The sequence below is a fragment of the Polyodon spathula genome, chromosome 6, assembly GCF_017654505.1.
Source record: "Polyodon spathula isolate WHYD16114869_AA chromosome 6, ASM1765450v1, whole genome shotgun sequence".
NCBI classification, from domain to species: Eukaryota; Metazoa; Chordata; class Actinopteri; order Acipenseriformes; family Polyodontidae; genus Polyodon; species Polyodon spathula.
Window position 1 is genome coordinate 412653 of NC_054539.1, and position 25000 is coordinate 437652.

A 25000-nucleotide genomic window follows, 5' to 3' on the forward strand; every position below is an offset into this window, starting at 1 on the left:
ACACACACACACACACACACACACACACACACACACCATGTATACACACACACACACACACACACACAGACCATGTATATACACACACACAGACAGACACACACACAAACCATATACACACACACACACACACACACACCTTGTATACACACACACACACACACACACACACACACACACACACACATACACACACACACACACACACACATGTATACACACACACACACACACACATGTATACACACACACACACAGACACACACACATGTATACACACACACACACACACACACACACACACACACACACACACACACACACACCTTGTATATACACACAGACTCTACACCATGTATATATGCCGACTCTGCTTATTGTACCGCGTCTGGGCACCCCATGTACAACAGTTCATAATATCAAACTCAAATCCACACCAGCCTGGCTTGGAGTCAATACCTACTGTGCAAATGGTAGCTTTTCATTCCAAACACATATTCCCTGTTTAAGGATAGGTGGAGTAAAGCTGACTCCCAGATACGAAGAAAGATGTCCATCTGTTCTGAGGCTAGTGTCGGCTTCCACCCAGTTTGTTGAGCTGGAGAGAGGCTGGGGTTCGGTGTGACCCAAGGGCTAAGGCTCCTTGCCTTCTACAGATTAAACCATTTATTTATCGTACCCTGGAATGGCATCCAGTTTAATTTGATCACAGCCTACATCAATGAATCCTGGTGCCGCCCCAGCTCAGAGATCTGTATGAAAAGCAATTCTTTATCTAGGCTGTCCAGGAGAACCCCCTTGGATTCCTATAGGTGAAAGAGTGATCCTGAATGCCACGGTATGCCAGCCCAGCCCTCACCTGGATTCCACATTGTGAACCTTCGTGAAGGCTATATACTGCAATAAACCACCTGCACAGCCAGACACAGCTATTGAATAAACCGGCTGTTTGTAGAAGTACTTGTTCCACCATATCTTTTAAAGTTTTGCCAGATTCTACATACATTCCACCAGTAATTATTCCACATGTCTCGGTTTGTTTTGTTGTTGTTTTTTAATCCCTCTTCTCTCCCGACTCACACCCTTGTTGTTTTTGCAGTGGCACAGAGAAAAAGGAGAAGCCGGCGCACCTGGGAGAGAGTAAGGAGTCTAATGAGGAGCCGCAGGCTAATGATAAAGTTCCGGACAGCCCATCCGGGCAGCCAGCCCCACCAAACCAGGCAGCATCCCCCTCCCCACACCCCCCCCAAACACAAAGGCACACCCAAGAAAACAAGAGCTTGGCTCCAGCCAAAAGGTTCTTCCACCTCTCTATACCATCAGGGGCAAACCGGGACGGGCAAGGGCTTGCAATGCTACTGTCACTGCATCCACACCATCTCTGCTTAGAGGCTCCCATTCCTATTAGATTGTCCAGCACACTGGGTACCGCAGAACCCCAGCATCCCCCTTTACTGCGCACATTCCCACACCATGGCTGAAGGTCCTGTGACTTTTTTATGGATGGGCTCACAGCCGCATCATGCTTGCTTCACATTTCCATCAGTCATTGCTACAGTATATCTAACCCTAATCTAACGGAAATGGTAACCCACAATCACTCACGTGCATGCTCCACATGATAGAATTCACAGACATCTTTATAATTAGACACACATATTGGCTTATTGCACCGATTTCTTTTTAAATTAAATTTTGAAAAATGTTGCATCTGATTATAAAAACAACACTGAGAATCATAAACATAAATACATTATTGTAATAGTTTGAATTATGACTCTGTCTTGAAGCAGTAATAATATTATTGTGCTCTGCATTGTTTTAGCAGAGTACTGGTCTCAGAGCATTGATGTCGTTTGAAACACTGCCCTATTCCACCTACAACTTGGGTTCCATATGGATAGATGCATTGTGTAGTCATGTATCAGACCCAATATCACAGTCCCAGCTCATTACTAGAATATTGCATCACTTTTATTACCAGCACATCAGCATTGCAGCAATTCAGTAACTTCCCTGAAACAGTGATTATTTATTATTTCTCATCAGTCTGTCACAGTGTTGAAACTTTTTCTGCTGGACCTGGTTTCTTTGGCCTTTGCTTAGCTGTAGCCTGACTCATGAGACCTCTTCACTTTCAATCACATGCTAACATCACCAAAGCCCATAGCTCCTGACATCACCTCTGCATTCCAGTTCGGATTATGACATCACCTCGCCTCAGCATTCCACAACAGGCATTACATCACCGCCTCAGCAGGCCAGCATTCTAAATGAAGCTGTCACAATCCATGGTTTTCTCAGAACTCAGTAACCCCTTATGTATGTATGCGCTCTACAAAAAAGTGAATAGCTTGCCAGAAAGAGCTCTAGACTGCTGGCAAGCAAAAGAACAAATTAATCAAAGAGAATGTGTTTCGGGCTTAGATTAAAAAATATATAGACAACTCAGCTTTCTAGATACAACTTGGAAGCACGTTCCAGAGTGAAGGAGCCCAAGCACACTTGTCTGATGATCTAATGAAGAACATTTACTGAGCAACCACTGCAAACAACACGGGTGACCTCATAGTCAGCACCCAGCCATGTGCTCTTGATGGCTGCAGTGAAACATTGCCATGAATCTTCTCCAGTGATTCGTAGCTCCATAAGCATCACCTCATCTGCCAGCGTTCTGTAGCATTGCAGCCTGAGCCCTGGCAGGGTCTTCATGGGAATAACCTCTTGGGTGGCTTTGTCATTGCCTCGGTCTGGATTAGTTCACACGAGACCCACCGGACATCAGCAGTGAACACAGTCTGTAGAGGTCTGAGCATCAAACAGTTACAGGTTACAGCTTTGGGAGGTTAGAGTAACACTTGAGAAGCTGCTGGTGTACAGGCACAATACTTTACTATTACTGTTTATGGACTGTCCTTCTGGCTATTCTAGTTATATTGCCCAGCATTAGTTTCCTAAATGAGGGTATAATACTTAGCTGTAAGGTAGCCCTTATAGCCATTAAAACAGTGAGCGGTGGAGCAGCTGTATTGAATATGACCAGCACTATAGCAGATGCAGTGTGCTCCCTGTGTGATGGGATGGGCTCTACCATGAAGACTGTGCCCCGATCCAGTACTCCCAGATGGGTCATGTTAGCTGGTTTTGTGGACACTCACACTCACACACACCTGCCCTGGGCAGTCCAGCTATCCCTCTTGAATCAACATGTGAATGGGGAAATCTAACCTGGATACAAAACCCATGAAAACACAGGGTTCAGCAGAAAGGGAGCAGACAGTCAAGCAGGCAGGTTACACTGACAGGCAGAGGGACTATTGAAAGGGAAGCAGCACAGCAGCCGTAGATTAGCAGCCCTGAGTGAGAGTAGGAAGCGGGCTGTTGTACAGAGAGCCTAGACTGGCTGAGAACTGATCCAACCGCAGGCAATCTGAGCTCCTTTGAATGCTCTTCCTTTAACACACTTTACTGAGTCATGTTTGAGAGATGCCTGCACGTGGGTGTTTTTTTTCTTATTTATTGCCCCTGTTTTCTGATGCTTCATTCTGCTGTTCTGCTGGGTGCCTCAGACGGCAGCGTGTCCGGTTTACGAACCCGTTGCTGGGCTGTGTGCTTTCCCCTCACCGGGGTGCGTGGGGGCTGCCCTCCTGCGGCAATACTTACTTGCTTGTGTTGATGTTTGCTGTTTTTTTCTCTTCAAGCAGAAAGCAGCCAGTTGAGGGTACAGCGCTTGTCTCTCGCAGGTTTTCTCTGGCCTAGGGGAGTCTGGAAGCAGGATCTTTAGAATACAGCAGTGTGTGTTCTTGTGTGTGTGTGTGTGTGTGTGAGATTGAGTGAGTGAGTGAGTGAATCATTCAAGTGGGGGCTGGATTTCTAAAACTTAGAAAATACAAATGAATTGAAGTTTTGTGTATGAGCAAGTATTGGGTATGTTCCTGTGTGTGTGTTATGTGTGAGCGAGAGAGAGAGACTGTCCTTTGTACACTGGCAAAGTGCTATCCAGATCTGTTTTAGTGCAAACCCCAAACCCCAGGTCCCCTGCTGTGACGGGAGCCCAGCTCTCCTCCACAGGCAAAGAAGCTAAGTCTCTCTCTCTCTCTCTCTCTCTCTCTCTCTCTCTCTCTCTCTCTCTCTCTCTCTCTCTCTCTCTCTCTCTCTCTCTCTCTCTCTCGGTCTCTCTGTCCTGGAGTAGCTGAAAGGGGGTGTCTCTGCTGCTTTCCACCTCCTATTTCTCTCTCTCTCAAGGGGAGTGGCTCTCCTCCTGTGTTCTAAGCAATGATAATGATGAGTCCGCTCCTGTTCTCTGTCTCTCTCTCTCCCCCTCTCTTTGTTTTGGCATGAGCGGGGGTCACAGTGTGAAGCGAGGCTCGGGGATGGAGCAGGCACAGAGCATCCCTTGGGAGAGCTCCGACAACAGCCGCAGCAAGCTGGTCAAGACAGCCTCCACCTCCAAGCTGGTCAAGGTAGCCTCCACCTCCAAGCTCCTCTCCAAAGTGGTCAAGAATGCAGAGAAGTAAGGCCCCTCCTTATCTTTCCATTCTTACTGACTGCGCTCCGTCTGTCAGAGCAAAGTGCAGTGCATTCCCTCTGGCTTGCTGGAACAAGCGCACACACACACACACACACACACACACACACACCTCCCCTTCCATTAACGACATACTTTACGTTATCTTTATTTTGCCATACTTACTGTCTATTTCAGCAGAACATTCTTTAGGCAGATTATAAAGACATGAATTAGGGGACACATATTATTGTTGCACTGATGTCCATACAGGGCATTTGTGTCCTGAAGCCTGTGCAACACTGATATGGTTCCCCAGCGCATTTCCTCACGGTCAGCCTTTCAAAGTACATTTTTTGCTGCAAAAAGTAAGTAAGCATGGCAAATAACAATCTAAGCTGGAATAACAATAGATTTAAAGTCTAGGACCGTGTTACTATGCATCTTGAAAATAGAACAGGCAATTGATCCCCTCCACTTTTCAGAGGAGGAAAGCATGAGAAAAGAACCGACCATCACGGCAAAGGTGGTTTCCATTAAGCCATGAGGAAATAATAATAATAATAATAATAATAATAATAATAATAATAATAATAAGCATTCAATAATAAGTATTCAATAGTGCATTCTCACAGTATTCAATATTGCATTCTCACAGTGTTCAATATTGCATTCTCACAGTATTCAATATTGCATTCTCACAGTGTTCAATATTGCATTCTCACAGTATTCAATATTGCATTCTCACAGCATTCAATATTGCATTCTCACAGCATTCAATAGTGCATTCTCACAGCATTCAATAGTGCATTCTCATACAGTGTTCAATAGTGCATTCTCACAGTATTCAATATTGCATTCTCACAGTATTCAATATTGCATTCTCACAGTATTCAATAGTGCATTCTCACAGCATTCAATAGTGCATTCTCACAGTATTCAATATTGCATTCTCATACAGTGTTCAATAGTGCATTCTCATAGTATTCAATATTGCATTCTCACAGTGTTCAATATTGCATTCTCATACAGTGTTCAATATTGCATTCTCACAGTATTCAATAGTGCATTCTCACAGTATTCAATATTGCATTGTCATACAGTGTTCAATATTGCATTATCATACAGTGTTCAATATTGCATTATCATACAGTGTTCAATATTGCATTATCATACAGTGTTCAATATTGCATTATCATACAGTATTCAATATTGCATTATCATATAGTGTTCAATATTGCATTCTCATACAGTGTTCAATATTGCATTCTCATACAGTATTCAATAGTGCATTCTCATACAGTGTTCAATATTGCATTCTCATACAGTGTTCAATATTGCATTCTCATACAGTATTCAATATTGCATTCTCATACAGTGTTCAATATTGCATTATCATACAGTGTTCAATATTGCATTCTCATACAGTATTCAATATTGCATTATCATACAGAATTCAATATTGCATTATCATACAGTGTTCAATATTGCATTATCATACAGTATTCAATATTGCATTATCATACAGTGTTCAATATTGCATTCTCATACAGTGTTCAATATTGCATTCTCATACAGTATTCAATAGTGCATTCTCATACAGTATTCAATATTGCATTATCATACAGTGTTCAATATTGCATTATCATACAGTGTTCAATATTGCATTCTCACAGTATTCAATAGTGCATTATCACAGTATTCAATATTGCATTATCATACAGTGTTCAATATTGCATTATCATACAGTGTTCAATATTGCATTCTCATACAGTGTTCAATATTGCATTATCATACAGTATTCAATATTGCATTATCATACAGTGTTCAATATTGCATTATCATACAGTGTTCAATATTGCATTCTCATACAGTATTCAATATTGCATTATCATACAGTATTCAATATTGCATTATCATACAGTGTTCAATATTGCATTATCATACAGTATTCAATATTGCATTATCATACAGTATTCAATATTGCATTCTCATACAGTGTTCAATATTGCATTCTCATACAGTATTCAATATTGCATTCTCACAGTATTCAATATTGCATTCTCACAGTATTCAATAGTGCATTCTCACAGTATTCAATAGTGCATTCTCACAGTATTCAATATTGCATTCTCATACAGTGTTCAGTATTGCATTCTCAGTATTCAGTAGTGCATTCTCACAGTATTCAATATTGCATTCTCATACAGTGTTCAGTATTGCATTCTCAGTATTCAGTATTGCATTCTCACATTCTCACACTCATTAGGCTGGTTGCTTCACATTGTGGGCACCTAAACCAGACAGTCCTGTCCCAACTCGCCCTGCTTTCCTCAGACCGCGGGAGGCAGGTGTCAGTGGTTCAGCAGGGGGGGAGGGTTTAAACGGTTAAATGTCTCATCGTGTTTATCGCTGTGCAGATGCCTGGCTGTGCGAGGTGTGTTCATTTTCTTTTTATGTTGCCGAACCACTTCAGTTGCTGACAGACGAAATGTCTTGGGCTGCGCTAATAGTCCTATCTGAAAAGAAATTACATTTTGTGCATTTTCTGTGTCTAGTGAAATTAGAGCTTGTAAAAAATAAACTTGTGGCTGACACTTCTGGAGGACTGGAACTCTGAGTATCTCCTGAGCAGAGGTCTCCCATTCCCATTTCTCAGGAACTCTCTACAGAGCAGGGATGGAAATAAGACTCCCATTGCTTAGCAGTGTGATCCACTCCTGGTTTTACTATGAGTTTAATAGGACACACATGAGCTTGTTACATACACACTGGCTAATCAAGCTTGTATTAAAACCTGGACTGGGTGAACTGCTATGCAGTCAGAGCCTCATTCACCTGCACCACTCCAGCTGGAAATGCAAACAGTCATCAATCATGTCATCATTCCAATCAAGTAGCTTGAATCAGACATCAGTTTAATGAGCTGCAGCTTGCCCTCTAAAACATTACCTGAAAACACTTCTCGTATGCTGTGTCTTCTCATCCTATAATCACTGAGCCAGAACTGGACTAATCTGTTCATTTATTTCTTACAGACACAAAGATCCAGTTATCAGCCAAGGTAAATACATACATACACTTCACTTATGTTGCTGAGTTCACAGTTCATCCATTTTTCTGGTTAGAGTTTTTGATTGGATTCCAGCTGTTTGTTTATTTTGATAATATTAAGTTTACGAGGACTGAACGCAAATCAAAGGTGGAAACGTGCTTGAAAAAATCCCCTAAAAGCTAAAATAAAATTTCTAGGCTTTGCAAAGTGCAGGTTTAGATTTATTTATTTATTTATTTATTTATTTATGTTTTGTTCACGTATATGTATGCATTTATTTATTATTATTTTGTTTTGTTTTTTTTGAGTGATTTTATTTCTGTCTCATAACCAGCAAAAATTTCAACTCGAGAGAAGAACAGTCAAGGTAAGCCTGTCTGCCTGCCTGCCTTCCTGCCTGCCTGCCTGCCTGTGGACTTTCACTTGCTGTCACTAGGTGCTGTCACAGGGTATGAAACAGCCTCCCAGTCTCAATACACACACATACACATACAGTACGTAAACACACACGCACACACTGTACATAGACACACTTGCATGCAAACACATACACACACACGCACACACACACACACACACAGAGTACATAGACACACAATCATGCACGTGCACACAGACAGTTCATAGACCCCCAGGCCAAGTAGAGTTGAAATTCAGATCTCGTTGCTGAGGAATGCAAAGGATTTGTTCGGATCTCCAGCGCAGGATCCAGAGGAATGCCAAGGATTCGTTCGGATCTCCAGCGCAGGATCCAGAGGAATGCAAAGGATTCGTTCGGATCTCCAGCGCAGGATCCAGAGGAATGCAAAGGATTCGTTCGGATCTCCAGCGCAGGATCCAGAGGAATGCAAAGGATTCGTTCGGATCTCCAGCGCAGGATCCAGAGGAATGCGAAGGATTCGTTCGGATCTCCAGCGCAGGATCCAGAGGAATGCGAAGGATTCGTTCGGATCTCCAGCGCAGGATCCAGAGGAATGCGAAGGATTCGTTCGGATCTCCAGCGCAGGATCCAGAGGAATGCGAGGGATTCGTTCGGATCTCCAGCGCAGGATCCAGAGGAATGCGAGGGATTCGTTCGGATCTCCAGCGCAGGATCCAGAGGAATGCGAGGGATTCGTTCGGATCTCCAGCGCAGGATCCAGAGGAATGCCAAGGATTCGTTCGGATCTCCAGCGCAGGATCCAGAGGAATGCGAAGGATTCGTTCGGATCTCCAGCGCAGGATCCAGAGGAATGCGAAGGATTCGTTCGGATCTCCAGCGCAGGATCCAGAGGAATGCGAGGGATTCGTTCGGATCTCCAGCGCAGGATCCAGAGGAATGCGAGGGATTCGTTCGGATCTCCAGCGCAGGATCCAGAGGAATGCGAGGGATTCGTTCGGATCTCCAGCGCAGGATCCAGAGGAATGCGAGGGATTCGTTCGGATCTCCAGCGCAGGATCCAGAGGAATGCGAGGGATTCGTTCGGATCTCCAGCGCAGGATCCAGAGGAATGCGAGGGATTCGTTCGGATCTCCAGCGCAGGATCCAGAGGAATGCGAGGGATTCGTTCGGATCTCCAGCGCAGGATCCAGAGGAATGCGAGGGATTCGTTCGGATCTCCAGCGCAGGATCCAGAGGAATGCGAGGGATTCGTTCGGATCTCCAGCGCAGGATCCATAGGAATGCGAGGGATTCGTTCGGATCTCCAGCGCAGGATCCAGAGGAATGCGAGGGATTGGTATTAGATGTAGTATGCTCAGCTGTAAATGAATCCTTTGCTTTTTAATACCAGTAATCCTTAGGATAGGAAAAATAGGTGTTTCTTTTATTTATTTATTTTTTCAGCTGGGTTTAAGGTTTTGTCAAACACAGTTCTAAAGATTGAAAGCTCTCCTGATTGACTGCTTGCACACTTTCTGCTGCTTTTCTTTCACTTGATCTTTTTGCTCAATCTCTTTCTTTGTGTGACTTTTGGTTTCTGTGGAATGTTGGGGTGAATAACACAGCTATTGGTTTTGAAGAAGGGCTGAACTAACACACGCCGCATATGCAGTGCACAGCCTGAGCCAGCTGTTTATTCATTAGCTCAATAAATAATGTTTGACCTCTGTGTTTATTATGCATTAATCCTGAATCAGTGGTCCTCATGTAGTGGGTTCCCTTTCAAACAAGGAGTCTTCCAGTATTAGTGAAGGCAGCACTGCCCCATGTGAGTCTGATTCAGTTTCAGAGAACCCCACTTGCTGTATCCACTTGCCCAGAGAGAGAGAGTCCACACTGTATCCACCAGCATTGTCCACTCATTGATCAGTCCTGGTCAGAGAGAGAGAACCACACTGTATCCACCAGCATTGATCCCTCCTGGTCAGTGACAGAGAGAGAGAGAGAACCACACTGTATCCACCAGCATTGATCCCTCCTGGTCAGTGACAGAGAGAGAGAACCACACTGTATCCACCAGCATTGATCACTCCTGGTCAGTGACAGAGAGAGAGAACCACACTGTATCCACCAGCATTGATCACTCCTGGTCAGTGACAGAGAGAGAGAACCACACTGTATCCACCAGCATTGATCACTCCTGGTCAGTGACAGAGAGAGAGAACCACACTGTATCCACCAGCATTGATCACTCCTGGTCAGTGACAGAGAGAGAACCACACTGTATCCACCAGCATTGATCACTCCTAGTCAGTGACAGAGAGAGAACCACACTGTATCCACCAGCATTGATCACTCCTGGTCAGTGACAGAGAGAGAGAGAGAACCACACTGTATCCACCAGCATTGATCCCTCCTGGTCAGTGACAGAGAGAGAACCACACTGTATCCACCAGCATTGATCACTCCTGGTCAGTGACAGAGAGAGAGAACCACACTGTATCCACCAGCATTGATCACTCCTGGTCAGTGACAGAGAGAGAGAACCACACTGTATCCACCAGCATTGATCACTCCTGGTCAGTGACAGAGAGAGAGAACCACACTGTATCCACCAGCATTGATCACTCCTGGTCAGTGACAGAGAGAGAGAACCACACTGTATCCACCAGCATTGATCCCTCCTGGTCAGTGACAGAGAGAGAGAACCACACTGTATCCACCAGCATTGATCACTCCTGGTCAGTGACAGAGAGAGAGAACCACACTGTATCCACCAGCATTGATCACTCCTGGTCAGTGACAGAGAGAGAGATCCACACTGTATCCACCAGCATTGATCTCTCCTGGTCAGTGACAGAGAGAGAGAACCACACTGTATCCACCAGCATTGATCACTCCTGGTCAGTGACAGAGAGAGAGAACCACACTGTATCCACCAGCATTGATCCCTCCTGGTCAGTGACAGAGAGAGAACCACACTGTATCCACCAGCATTGATCACTCCTGGTCAGTGACAGAGAGAGAGAACCACACTGTATCCACCAGCATTGATCCCTCCTGGTCAGTGACAGAGAGAGAGAACCACACTGTATCCACCAGCATTGATCACTCCTGGTCAGTGACAGAGAGAGAAACCACACTGTATCCACCAGCATTGATCACTCCTGGTCAGTGACAGAGAGAGAGAACCACACTGTATCCACCAGCATTGATCACTCCTGGTCAGTGACAGAGAGAGAGAACCACACTGTATCCACCAGCATTGATCACTCCTGGTCAGTGACAGAGAGAGAGAACCACACTGTATCCACCAGCATTGATCACTCCTGGTCAGTGACAGAGAGAGAGAACCACACTGTATCCACCAGCATTGATCACTCCTGGTCAGTGACAGAGAGAGAGAACCACACTGTATCCACCAGCATTGATCACTCCTGGTCAGTGACAGAGAGAGAGAACCACACTGTATCCACCAGCATTGATCACTCCTGGTCAGTGACAGAGAGAGAGAACCACACTGTATCCACCAGCATTGATCACTCCTGGTCAGTGACAGAGAGAGAGAACCACACTGTATCCACCAGCATTGATCACTCCTGGTCAGTGACAGAGAGAGAAACCACACTGTATCCACCAGCATTGATCACTCCTGGTCAGTGACAGAGAGAGAGAACCACACTGTATCCACCAGCATTGATCCCTCCTGGTCAGTGACAGAGAGAGAGAACCACACTGTATCCACCAGCATTGATCACTCCTGGTCAGTGACAGAGAGAGAGAACCACACTGTATCCACCAGCATTGATCACTCCTGGTCAGTGACAGAGAGAGAGAACCACACTGTATCCACCAGCATTGATCCCTCCTGGTCAGTGACAGAGAGAGAGAACCACACTGTATCCACCAGCATTGATCACTCCTGGTCAGTGACAGAGAGAGAGAACCACACTGTATCCACCAGCATTGATCACTCCTGGTCAGTGACAGAGAGAGAGAACCACACTGTATCCACCAGCATTGATCCCTCCTGGTCAGTGACAGAGAGAGAGAACCACACTGTATCCACCAGCATTGATCACTCCTGGTCAGTGACAGAGAGAGAGAACCACACTGTATCCACCAGCATTGATCACTCCTGGTCAGTGACAGAGAGAGAGAACCACACTGTATCCACCAGCATTGATCACTCCTGGTCAGTGACAGAGAGAGAAACCACACTGTATCCACCAGCATTGATCACTCCTGGTCAGTGACAGAGAGAGAGAACCACACTGTATCCACCAGCATTGATCACTCCTGGTCAGTGACAGAGAGAGAGAACCACACTGTATCCACCAGCATTGATCACTCCTGGTCAGTGACAGAGAGAGAAACCACACTGTATCCACCAGCATTGATCACTCCTGGTCAGTGACAGAGAGAGAGAACCACACTGTATCCACCAGCATTGATCACTCCTGGTCAGTGACAGAGAGAGAGAACCACACTGTATCCACCAGCATTGATCCCTCCTGGTCAGTGACAGAGAGAGAAACCACACTGTATCCACCAGCATTGATCACTCCTGGTCAGTGACAGAGAGAGAGAACCACACTGTATCCACCAGCATTGATCCCTCCTGGTCAGTGACAGAGAGAGAGAGAAACCCACACTGTATCCACCAGCATTGATCACTCCTGGTCAGTGACAGAGAGAGAACCACACTGTATCCACCAGCATTGATCACTCCTGGTCAGTGACAGAGAGAGAGAACCACACTGTATCCACCAGCATTGATCACTCCTGGTCAGTGACAGAGAGAGAGAACCACACTGTATCCACCAGCATTGATCACTCCTGGTCAGTGACAGAGAGAGAGAACCACACTGTATCCACCAGCATTGATCACTCCTGGTCAGTGACAGAGAGAGAGAACCACACTGTATCCACCAGCATTGATCCCTCCTGGTCAGTGACAGAGAGAGAGAACCACACTGTATCCACCAGCATTGATCACTCCTGGTCAGTGACAGAGAGAGAGAACCACACTGTATCCACCAGCATTGATCCCTCCTGGTCAGTGACAGAGAGAGAGAACCACACTGTATCCACCAGCATTGATCACTCCTGGTCAGTGACAGAGAGAGAGAACCACACTGTATCCACCAGCATTGATCACTCCTGGTCAGTGACAGAGAGAGAGAAACCACACTGTATCCACCAGCATTGATCACTCCTGGTCAGTGACAGAGAGAGAGAACCACACTGTATCCACCAGCATTGATCACTCCTGGTCAGTGACAGAGAGAGAGAACCACACTGTATCCACCAGCATTGATCACTCCTGGTCAGTGACAGAGAGAGAGAACCACACTGTATCCACCAGCATTGATCACTCCTGGTCAGTGACAGAGAGAGAGAACCACACTGTATCCACCAGCATTGATCACTCCTGGTCAGTGACAGAGAGAGAGAACCACACTGTATCCACCAGCATTGATCCCTCCTGGTCAGTGACAGAGAGAGAGAACCACACTGTATCCACCAGCATTGATCACTCCTGGTCAGTGACAGAGAGAGAGACCACACTGTATCCACCAGCATTGATCACTCCTGGTCAGTGACAGAGAGAGAGAACCACACTGTATCCACCAGCATTGATCACTCCTGGTCAGTGACAGAGAGAGAGAACCACACTGTATCCACCAGCATTGATCACTCCTGGTCAGTGACAGAGAGAGAGAACCACACTGTATCCACCAGCATTGATCCCTCCTGGTCAGTGACAGAGAGAGAGAACCACACTGTATCCACCAGCAGCATTGATCCCTCCTGGTCAGTGACAGAGAGAGAACCACACTGTATCCACCAGCATTGATCACTCCTGGTCAGTGACAGAGAGAGAGAACCACACTGTATCCACCAGCATTGATCACTCCTGGTCAGTGACAGAGAGAGAACCACACTGTATCCACCAGCATTGATCACTCCTGGTCAGTGACAGAGAGAGAGAACCACACTGTATCCACCAGCATTGATCACTCCTGGTCAGTGACAGAGAGAGAGAACCACACTGTATCCACCAGCATTGATCACTCCTGGTCAGTGACAGAGAGAGAACCACACTGTATCCACCAGCATTGATCACTCCTGGTCAGTGACAGAGAGAGAGAACCACACTGTATCCACCAGCATTGATCACTCCTGGTCAGTGACAGAGAGAGAGAACCACACTGTATCCACCAGCATTGATCACTCCTGGTCAGTGACAGAGAGAGAGAACCACACTGTATCCACCAGCATTGATCACTCCTGGTCAGTGACAGAGAGAGAGAACCACACTGTATCCACCAGCATTGATCACTCCGGTCAGTGACAGATGAGCAGGGGGGCGGAGAACCAAGACTGTATCCCTACCAGCATTGATCCCTCCTGCGTCAGTGACAGAGGATGTAGACGAGAGAACCACACATGATCTATAGTCTAGCAGACTTGTGATGACGCTAGACGAAGGTGTAATTGCTATTCCCACCAGTCATGCATTACTCCTTAGTCAGTGACAGAGAGCAGAACCAACGGTATCACCAGCATTGTGACCTCCTGCCGTCCTCACACTGAATATCCACCAGCATTGATCCCTCCTGTCGTCTACCTCAGAGAGGAGAACCACACTGGATCACCAGCATTGATCCGGTCAGTGACAGAGATGGAGAACAACACGTATCACCAACATCCCTACCTAGGTCACAGAGAGAGAGAACCAACTTGCTATCACCAGGTCACTCTACTGCGTCAGTGCAGAGTGATCCACACGTGAGTGCACCAGCAGTGATCAGGAGACATGTATCCGCCAGCATTGCTCACTCCTGCCAGTCAGACAGAGAGCCAGAACCACACTGTCTCTCTACAGATCCTTGGTTCCCCCCCCCCCAGATAGACAGTGCACGAGTGAGGTCCACGATTGTCACCCCAGCATTGATCCTTCCCTGCTGAGTGACAGAAGATGCGACCACTGATATCCACCAGCTTGATCACTCTGCGCCGGTGGCGAGTGGAGAACCTCCTTTATCCGAGAAACCTGCCACTAGTATGTGTCCACCACAGAGAGAGAACCACACTGTATCCACCAGCATTGATCACTCCTGGTCAGTGACAGAGAGAGAGAACCACACTGTATCCACCAGCATTGATCACTCCTGGTCAGTGACAGAGAGAGAGAACCACACTGTATCCACCAGCATTGATCACTCCTGGTCAGTGACAGAGAGAGAGAACCACACTGTATCCACCAGCATTGATCACTCCTGGTCAGTGACAGAGAGAGAGAACCACACTGTATCCACCAGCATTGATCCCTCCTGGTCAGTGACAGAGAGAGAGACCACACTGTATCCACCAGCATTGATCACTCCTGGTCAGTGACAGAGAGAGAGAACCACACTGTATCCACCAGCATTGATCACTCCTGGTCAGTGACAGAGAGAGAGAACCACACTGTATCCACCAGCATTGATCACTCCTGGTCAGTGACAGAGAGAGAGAACCACACTGTATCCACCAGCATTGATCACTCCTGGTCAGTGACAGAGAGAGAGAACCACACTGTATCCACCAGCATTGATCACTCCTGGTCAGTGACAGAGAGAGAGAACCACACTGTATCCACCAGCATTGATCACTCCTGGTCAGTGACAGAGAGAGAGAACCACACTGTATCCACCAGCATTGATCCCTCCTGGTCAGTGACAGAGAGAGAAACCACACTGTATCCACCAGCATTGATCACTCCTGGTCAGTGACAGAGAGAGAACCACACTGTATCCACCAGCATTGATCACTCCTGGTCAGTGACAGAGAGAGAGAACCACACTGTATCCACCAGCATTGATCACTCCTGGTCAGTGACAGAGAGAGAACCACACTGTATCCACCAGCATTGATCACTCCTGGTCAGTGACAGAGAGAGAGAACCACACTGTATCCACCAGCATTGATCCCTCCTGGTCAGTGACAGAGAGAGAGAACCACACTGTATCCACCAGCATTGATCCCTCCTGGTCAGTGACAGAGAGAGAGAACCACACTGTATCCACCAGCATTGATCACTCCTGGTCAGTGACAGAGAGAGAGAACCACACTGTATCCACCAGCATTGATCACTCCTGGTCAGTGACAGAGAGAGAGACCACACTGTATCCACCAGCATTGATCACTCCTGGTCAGTGACAGAGAGAGAGAACCACACTGTATCCACCAGCATTGATCTCTCCTGGTCAGTGACAGAGAGAGAGAACCACACTGTATCCACCAGCATTGATCCCTCCTGGTCAGTGACAGAGAGAGAGAACCACACTGTATCCACCAGCATTGATCCCTCCTGGTCAGTGACAGAGAGAGAACCACACTGTATCCACCAGCATTGATCACTCCTGGTCAGTGACAGAGAGAGAGAACCACACTGTATCCACCAGCATTGATCCCTCCTGGTCAGTGACAGAGAGAGAGAACCACACTGTATCCACCAGCATTGATCCCTCCTGGTCAGTGACAGAGAGAGAGAACCACACTGTATCCACCAGCATTGATCACTCCTGGTCAGTGACAGAGAGAGAGAACCACACTGTATCCACCAGCATTGATCACCTGGTCAGTGACAGAGAGAGAACCACACTGTATCCAGCATTGAAAACACCTGGTCAGTGACAGAGAGAGAGAACCACACTGTATCCACCAGCATTGATCCCTCCTGGTCAGTGACAGAGAGAGAGAGAACCACACTGTATCCACCAGCATTGATCCCTCCTGGTCAGTGACAGAGAGAGAGAACCACACTGTATCCACCAGCATTGATCACTCCTGGTCAGTGACAGAGAGAGAGAGAGAACCACACTGTATCCACCAGCATTGATCCCTCCTTGTCAGTGACAGAGAGAGAGAGAGAACCACACTGTATCCACCAGCATTGATCCCTCCTGGTCAGTGACAGAGAGAGAGAACTGGGTGTAAATGTGTGCAGATACGTGTGTTCAAATGCTTATAGTTACCAGAAGCACATAATGAAAGTTACGCTCTTAGACCCGAGTAGTGCAGTGGGACCTTGAGTTTGGCTTGGAGACTGACAGGGTGCTCACTTCCGGTTTTCTCTCAAGCTGTGCTATCGTCCTGACAGAGGGAGACTACATCAAGATGTTCATGAGGGGCCGGCCCATTACCATGTTCATTCCTTCAGACGTGGAGAACTACGAGGACACCCGGACAGAGCTGCCTTCCGAGAAACTCAAACTGGAGTGGGTGTATCCTTCCACACGGCTGTCTGTTTGTCTGGCTATCGGTCTATCTTCCTGCCTGCCTGTCCGTCTTCCTGCCTGTCTGCCTGTCTGTCTGAGATGCTTTAATCTATCCTTCCACATGTCTGTCCCTCTGTCTGCCCTTCTGTCTGTCTCCCTCTCCCTGGGTGTGTGGATTGCTCTCCCCAGTGGCTCAGTGGTTCTGTCCCCCTGTCTGCCCATCTGTCTGTCTCCCTCTCGCTGTGTGTGTGGGCTCCTCTCCCCAGTGGCTCGGTGGCTGTGCTCCTTGACTGGCCCGGTGCAGCTATGGGTACCGCGGGAGAGACTGCCGAGCGAACGTGTCCCTGCTGCCGACGGGTGAGCTTGTGTACTTCATTGCCTCCGTCGTGGTGCTCTTCAACTCCGAGGAGAGGACACAGAGGCACTACCTCGGCCACACCGACTGCGTCAAATGGTGCGTCTCCGAAACTTCGGTTGAACAGGGGGGCACAAATCGGACTGCTGAAGCCATCATGGGTTCTTTGTCCCTTTCCGGTTTCATATTAAAATATTTTTGATAGAAATATTAATTCAGCACTTATTAAAATGTTTTGATTAAAATGGAATGTGATTCGTTGTTTTAAGAATGCTACTGTAGCAGTAAAACACAGTCCTTAAATGTTCATTCAAGTTTATTGCCATATTCCCATCCCTGGAATGCATTTTGACATCCACTTAGAAACTACTTGAAATTACAATGAACAGAAGTGCCTGCAGTAATTGCTTTCCACAATGAAGCAGATACACAACCTACTGTAGAGTCTAACCCTGAAGGAACAGCAGCTGGACTGAGACACAGGAACAGCCATGTGTTTCATTGAAGGAACAGCAGCTGGACTGAGACACAGGAACAGCCATGTGTTTCATTGAAGGAACAGCAGCTGGACTGAGACACAGGAACAGCCATGTGTTTCATTGAAGGAACAGCAGCTGGACTGAGACACAGGAACAGCCATGTGTTTCATTGAAGGAACAGCAGCTGGACTGAGACACAGGAACAGCCATGTGTTTCATTGAAGGAACAGCAGCTGGACTGAGACACAGGAACAGCCATGTGTTTCATTGAAGGAACAGCAGCTGGACTGAGACACAGGAACAGCCATGTGTTTCATTGAAGGAACAGCCATGTGTTTCATTGAAGGAACAGCAGCTGGACTGAGACACAGGAACAGCCATGTGTTTCATTGAAGGAACAGCAGCTGGACTGAGACACAGGAACAGCCATGTGTTTCATTGAAGGAACAGCAGCTGGACTGAGACACAGGAACAGCCATGTGTTTCATTGAAGGAACAGCAGCTGGACTGAGACACAGGAACAGCCATGTGTTTCATTGAAGGAACAGCAGCTGGACTGAGACACAGGAACAGCCATGTGTTTCATTGAAGGAACAGCAGCTGGACTGAGACACAGGAACAGCCATGTGTTTCATTGAAGGAACAGCAGCTGGACTGAGACACAGGAACAGCCATGTGTTTCATTGAAGGAACAGCAGCAGGACTGAGACACAGGAACAGCCATGTGTTTCATTGAAGGAACAGCAGCAGGACTGAGACACAGGAACAGCCATGTGTTTCATTGAAGGAACAGCAGCTGGACTGAGACACAGGAACAGCCATGTGTTTCATTGAAGGAACAGCAGCAGGACTGAGACACAGGAACAGCCATGTGTTTCATTGAAGGAACAGCAGCTGGACTGAGACACAGGAACAGCCATGTGTTTCATTGAAGGAACAGCAGCTGGACTGAGACTCAGGAACAGCCATGTGTTTCATTGAAGGAACAGCAGCTGGACTGAGACACAGGAACAGCCATGTGTTTCATTGAAGGAACAGCAGCTGGACTGAGACACAGGAACAGCCATGTGTTTCATTGAAGGAACAGCAGCTGGACTGAGACACAGGAACAGCCATGTGTTTCATTGAAGGAACAGCAGCTGGACTGAGACACAGGAACAGCCATGTGTTTCATTGAAGGAACAGCAGCTGGACTGAGACACAGGAACAGCCATGTGTTTCATTGAAGGAACAGCCATGTGTTTCATTGAAGGAACAGCAGCTGGACTGAGACACAGGAACAGCCATGTGTTTCATTGAAGGAACAGCAGCTGGACTGAGACACAGGAACAGCCATGTGTTTCATTGAAGGAACAGCAGCTGGACTGAGACACAGGAACAGCCATGTGTTTCATTGAAGGAACAGCAGCTGGACTGAGACACAGGAACAGCCATGTGTTTCATTGAAGGAACAGCAGCTGGACTGAGACACAGGAACAGCCATGTGTTTCATTGAAGGAACAGCAGCTGGACTGAGACTCAGGAACAGCCATGTGTTTCATTGAAGGAACAGCAGCTGGACTGAGACACAGGAACAGCCATGTGTTTCATTGAAGGAACAGCAGCTGGACTGAGACACAGGAACAGCCATGTGTTTCATTGAAGGAACAGCAGCTGGACTGAGACACAGGAACAGCCATGTGTTTCATTGAAGGAACAGCAGCTGGACTGAGACACAGGAACAGCCATGTGTTTCATTGAAGGAACAGCAGCTGGACTGAGACACAGGAACAGCCATGTGTTTCATTGAAGGAACAGCAGCTGGACTGAGACTCAGGAACAGCCATGTGTTTCATTGAAGGAACAGCAGCTGGACTGAGACACAGGAACAGCCATGTGTTTCATTGAAGGAACAGCAGCTGGACTGAGACACAGGAACAGCCATGTGTTTCATTGAAGGAACAGCAGCTGGACTGAGACTCAGGAACAGCCATGTGTTTCATTGAAGGAACAGCAGCTGGACTGAGACACAGGAACAGCCATGTGTTTCATTGAAGGAACAGCAGCTGGACTGAGACACAGGAACAGCCATGTGTTTCATTGAAGGAACAGCAGCTGGACTGAGACTCAGGAACAGCCATGTGTTTCATTGAAGGAACAGCAGCTGGACTGAGACACAGGAACAGCCATGTGTTTCATTGAAGGAACAGCAGCTGGACTGAGACTCAGGAACAGCCATGTGTTTCATTGGAAAGTTCCAGACACTATTGATCCAGTTCAATAAGCTTGTTCTTGTTGTCTTGCTTTGTTTTATCACAGCCTTGCCATTCACCCAGACAAAATCCGAATCGCAACGGGGCAGATCGCCGGGGTAGATAAGGATGGAAGGGTAAGTCTGCTGCTTGTTTATAAACTCATTCATTCATTCACTTATTTTATTCGTTTAGTTTTGGTCCATTTATGGGGGTCGAGGGAAGTGAAGACTTTGAATGAACTTAATGAATCCAAATCATCTAAAGTGATGAAACAGTCGGAACCGTAACTGAACTCCTTTGAGAGTCCAGCAGGCGGGGGGGGGGGGGGGGGTCTTGAGTAACCCTTTAAACTCGAGGCTTTCACCACTGATCCATCCTCAAATAAAGAAAACATTACAATTGGCCATCCATCCTTTATTATAGTGCCCATGTCTTTGGGGATTACCGATTATTCACAAAAAAAACTAATCTTGGGCTTTAAGTATTGCCTTACATAGCAGGAGCCACCCCAAAGGGCATTACAGAAGAACACCCAAAGAAAGTAGCACAACACTGACATAAAAAACAACTTGCCAGATTTACAGAGAGTAAAACTTCACAGTCTACATTTAAAAACACCCACTGAAGCAGAGTTCCTGGTGGAGATGAGGAGGTGAATCCACTGTGATCTAGTATGTGGTTCTGGCTGCTTTGTTATTGACACCTTCTTTCTCCCTCTCTCTTTCAGTTCAATTCAGTAAGCTTTGTTGGCATGACAGGAATAAAAAAGAAGTTTTGCCAAAGCAATTACAATGTATAAGAAAGAAATGCAATCATACAAACAGACAGTCCCAATGTATAAACAGTGTACTCTCTCTCTCTGTTCCTCACAGCCCCTCCAGCCTCACGTGCGGGTCTGGGACTCAGTTAGCCTCTCCACCCTGCAGATCATCGGCATGGGCACCTTCGAGAGAGGGGTCGGCTCGCTGGCCTTTTCCAAGGCTGTGAGTCCCTGCTTCTTACAGCACTCCTTTCTTACTAATGGCTCTGTCTCAGAGAATCGGGGCAGCCAGGCCTGACTCAGCAGACTTCATGATATTCACACACAGGTGTTCCACTCTATAGTTTGGACATAAAGATCAGGACTCATAGACCGCAAGCAAGACTTTATGAAGTATAAATAATCCTTTATGAATCTGTAAGCTGAAATACAATTTGTTTTATTGTCACTAGCTGTATCCCTGTGTACTATAAGCCCTGAATTTGATGCATCTTGTCTGGTTTCTTCTAAACACAAGTCAACATTGTGCCTGAGTGACTAATTCACAGGTGATCTACTGTTTACCCACAGACAGACAGACAGAAAGAAAGACCCCCCACCCCACCCGTTCTCCTTTGCATGTTTTGCCTCACGAACCCTCCAATAAGGTGCAGTTTAAACAGCTGCTGCTCAGCACACATCCCCACCTCCAAGTGAAGTAGTAGCTTTTTGTCAAGACAAAAAATTGCACACACTAACAAAAAACAATGTACCTGTAAGGAAAAATAAATGATGTTGACAATACAGGATTAGAAGAAGCCTGTCCTGCCCCTTATTCCTCCCCTCCTTCCTTTACCCCACCCTTCTTCCTTTCTCCATCCTCACCCTCTGCCTTCCTTCTACCTCTCCACCCCTTGAATTGAACGAGAAGGCAAGAGGTGGGGTGTAAGTATGTGTTTTATGCTACATGATGGTCTGGCTCCTACCTGATGGGTAAAGGTAGCTGAGTTCATGTTGGATCTCCGCAGGATTCAGGGATCCACTTGTGTGTGATCGATGACTCCAACGAGCACATGATGACGGTGTGGGACTGGCAGAAGAAATCCAAGATCACAGAGATCAAGGTGAGTGAAGCTAGGGAATTCAAACAGGGGAGGCTGTGTAAGTGCTGTGACAGCAGTGTTCTGTGCAGCAGAACTGACTCCTCCTGTCCTGTTTGATCCGTAGACCACCAATGAAGTGGTGCTGGTGGTGGAGTTCCACCCCACGGACACCAACACGATAGTGACCTGCGGAAAGTCACACATCTTCTTCTGGACGTGGAGCGGCACCTCCCTGGCACGCAAGCAGGGCATCTTTGGGGTAAGTGAGGCAGGCACCCTAACCCTAACCCTGCAGAAAGTCACACATCTTCTTCTGGACGTGGAGCGGCACCTCCCTGGCACGCAAGCAGGGCATCTTCGGGGTAAGTGAGGCAGTCACCCTAACCATAACCCTAACCCTACGGAAAGTCACACATCTTCATCTGGACGTGGAGCTGTACCTCCCTGGCACAAAAGCAGGGCATGTTCGGGGTAAGTGAGGCAGGCACCCTAACCCTAACCCTAACCCTGCGGAAAGTCACACATCTTCTGGACGTGGAGCGGCACCTCCCTGGCACGCAAGCAGGGCGTCTTCGGGGTAAGTGAGGCAGGCACCGGAAAGACACAATCTTATTTTATTTGTGTTTGACAAACTAGACTAGATGCAGCCCGAGGCAGACTTGGGACAGAGGGTAAGAGAAACTTCTTTACACAGAGAGCAGTGAGGATATGGAATGGGTCACCTAGCCATGATGTTGATGCTGAATCATTGGGATCCATTAAGAGCCAACATATTTTTCAGATTAACCATCCAAAAGGAACCAGACTAGCATTGCTGGAGAAACGGTTTGTTCGTAAACTTTCTTACATCCTCATCTTGTAATACTCCTCGGTGTCTATCTAATTGGGGGTCAGCTGCAGACGATGTGTGGGTCAGGTCTTTAAAAACACATGTATTTTTCTTTTGGATTATACCAGAAATACGAGAAGCCCAAGTTTATCCAGTGTTTGGCCTTCCTGAATAACGGAGACATCCTGACTGGTGACTCCGGTGGGATCATACTGATCTGGAGCAAATGCACAGTGGAGTCCACGGCAGGGAAGGGGCCGAAAGGTAATTAGCACTGAGGAACAAACTGAGACACTCCAGGGCAAGGCTAGGCACTGTGCACGATTAACAGGATCAGGTTAGGTTTATTCTACATTGAAAATCTAAATCAAAGAGCGGTGGGTTTTATGGGAGTGTGGAAAAATGGTTAACAGGGTGCAGGTGCAGGTGATCAATAATCGGAAAAACAACGATAATCCAGGTGCAGTGAAGGTTTAATTGTATAATCCAAAGGCCCAATGGCAAACATCAGTAAATAATAACAATGGTAATGAAGCAATACAGCAGCATGTATTGCTTATTTGTAATCCACAGGTTGAAATAATAACAGTCCTGTTTCAGTTCACCTACACGTAACAGACACAGACACAAACACCAGTCCAGTGCGTGCTGTAGTGCTCGTAGTGAATACAGTTCTTTAAATCTGAATCCTCATATCATCTGAACAGACCAGCGTAAACCTGAACCCCCATATCATCTACAGACCAGCGTAAACCTGAACCCCCATATCATCTACAGACCAGCGTAAACCTGAACCCCCACGTCATCTACAGACCAGCTTAAACCTGAACCCCCATATCATCTACACAGACCAGCGTAAACCTGAACCCCCATATCATCTACAGACCAGCGTAAACCTGAACCCCCACGTCATCTACAGACCAGCTTAAACCTGAACCCCCATATCATCTGAACAGACCAGCGTAAACCTGAACCCCCATATCATCTACAAACCAGCGTAAACCTGAACCCCCATATCATCTGAACAGACCAGTGTAAACCTGAACCCCCATATCATCTACAGACCAGCGTAAACCTGAACCCCCCTATCATCTGAACACGCACGCACGCACGCACACACACACACACCACCGCCATGCATGCACACATGCACACATGCACATACACATACACACACACTCCACCACCACTCTCACACACACACCACCACACACGCACGCTTGCGCGCACACACACCACTGCCGAGCATGCATACACACACATACCACCGCCACACACGCACACACACACACACACAAACACACGGACGATTGTTTGGAGACCTAACGTAGAGGACACGTGATGAAACCACTGTGTCAAGATTATACTACACACCACACAACCACAAACAGCCCACGATGCCCACACAAACACCCAACACTGCCATGCATGCACAGACCAGCGTAAACCTGAACCCCCATATCATCTACAGACCAGCAAAACCTGAACCCCCATATCATCTACAGACCAGCGTAAACCTGAACCCCCATATCATCTACAGACCAGCGTAAACCTGAACCCCCATATCATCTGAACAGACCAGCACAAACCTGAACCCCCATATCATCTACAGACCAGCGTAAACCTGAACCCCCATATCATCTACAGACCAGCGTAAACCTGAACCCCCATATCATCTACAGACCAGCAAACCTGAACCCCCATATCATCTACAGACCAGCGTAAACCTGAACCCCCACGTCATCTACAGACCAGCTTAAACCTGAACCCCCATATCATCTGAACAGACCAGCGTAAACCTGAACCCCCATATCATCTACACACCAGCGTAAACCTGAACCCCCATATCATCTGAACAGACCAGTGTAAACCTGAACCCCCATATCATCTACACACCAGCACTCAGACAACAAACCTGAACCCCCATATCATCTACAGACCAGCGTAAACCTGAACCCCCATATCATCTACAGACCAGCGTAAACCTGAACCCCCACACAAACAGACCAGCAAACCTGAACCCCCATATCATCTACAGACCAGCGTAAACCTGAACCCCCACGTCATCT

At 47.0% G+C, this 25000-nt stretch overlaps 1 protein-coding gene across 1 annotated transcript in view; it reads left to right on the top strand.

The window, feature by feature from the left end:
• LOC121316618 (echinoderm microtubule-associated protein-like 4) overlaps nucleotides 1-25000 on the top strand; it is a 76592-nt gene that overhangs the window by 4436 nt on the left and 47156 nt on the right. Inside the window, exons 3-13 of the mRNA XM_041251660.1 lie at nucleotides 1100-1297; nucleotides 4346-4513; nucleotides 7546-7571; nucleotides 7897-7929; nucleotides 17075-17198; nucleotides 17497-17646; nucleotides 20325-20394; nucleotides 21133-21243; nucleotides 22028-22123; nucleotides 22227-22361; nucleotides 23060-23195. Coding sequence (XP_041107594.1) covers nucleotides 1100-1297; nucleotides 4346-4513; nucleotides 7546-7571; nucleotides 7897-7929; nucleotides 17075-17198; nucleotides 17497-17646; nucleotides 20325-20394; nucleotides 21133-21243; nucleotides 22028-22123; nucleotides 22227-22361; nucleotides 23060-23195 — 1247 coding nt within the window. The remainder of the gene's footprint in view (nucleotides 1-1099; nucleotides 1298-4345; nucleotides 4514-7545; nucleotides 7572-7896; nucleotides 7930-17074; nucleotides 17199-17496; nucleotides 17647-20324; nucleotides 20395-21132; nucleotides 21244-22027; nucleotides 22124-22226; nucleotides 22362-23059; nucleotides 23196-25000) is intronic.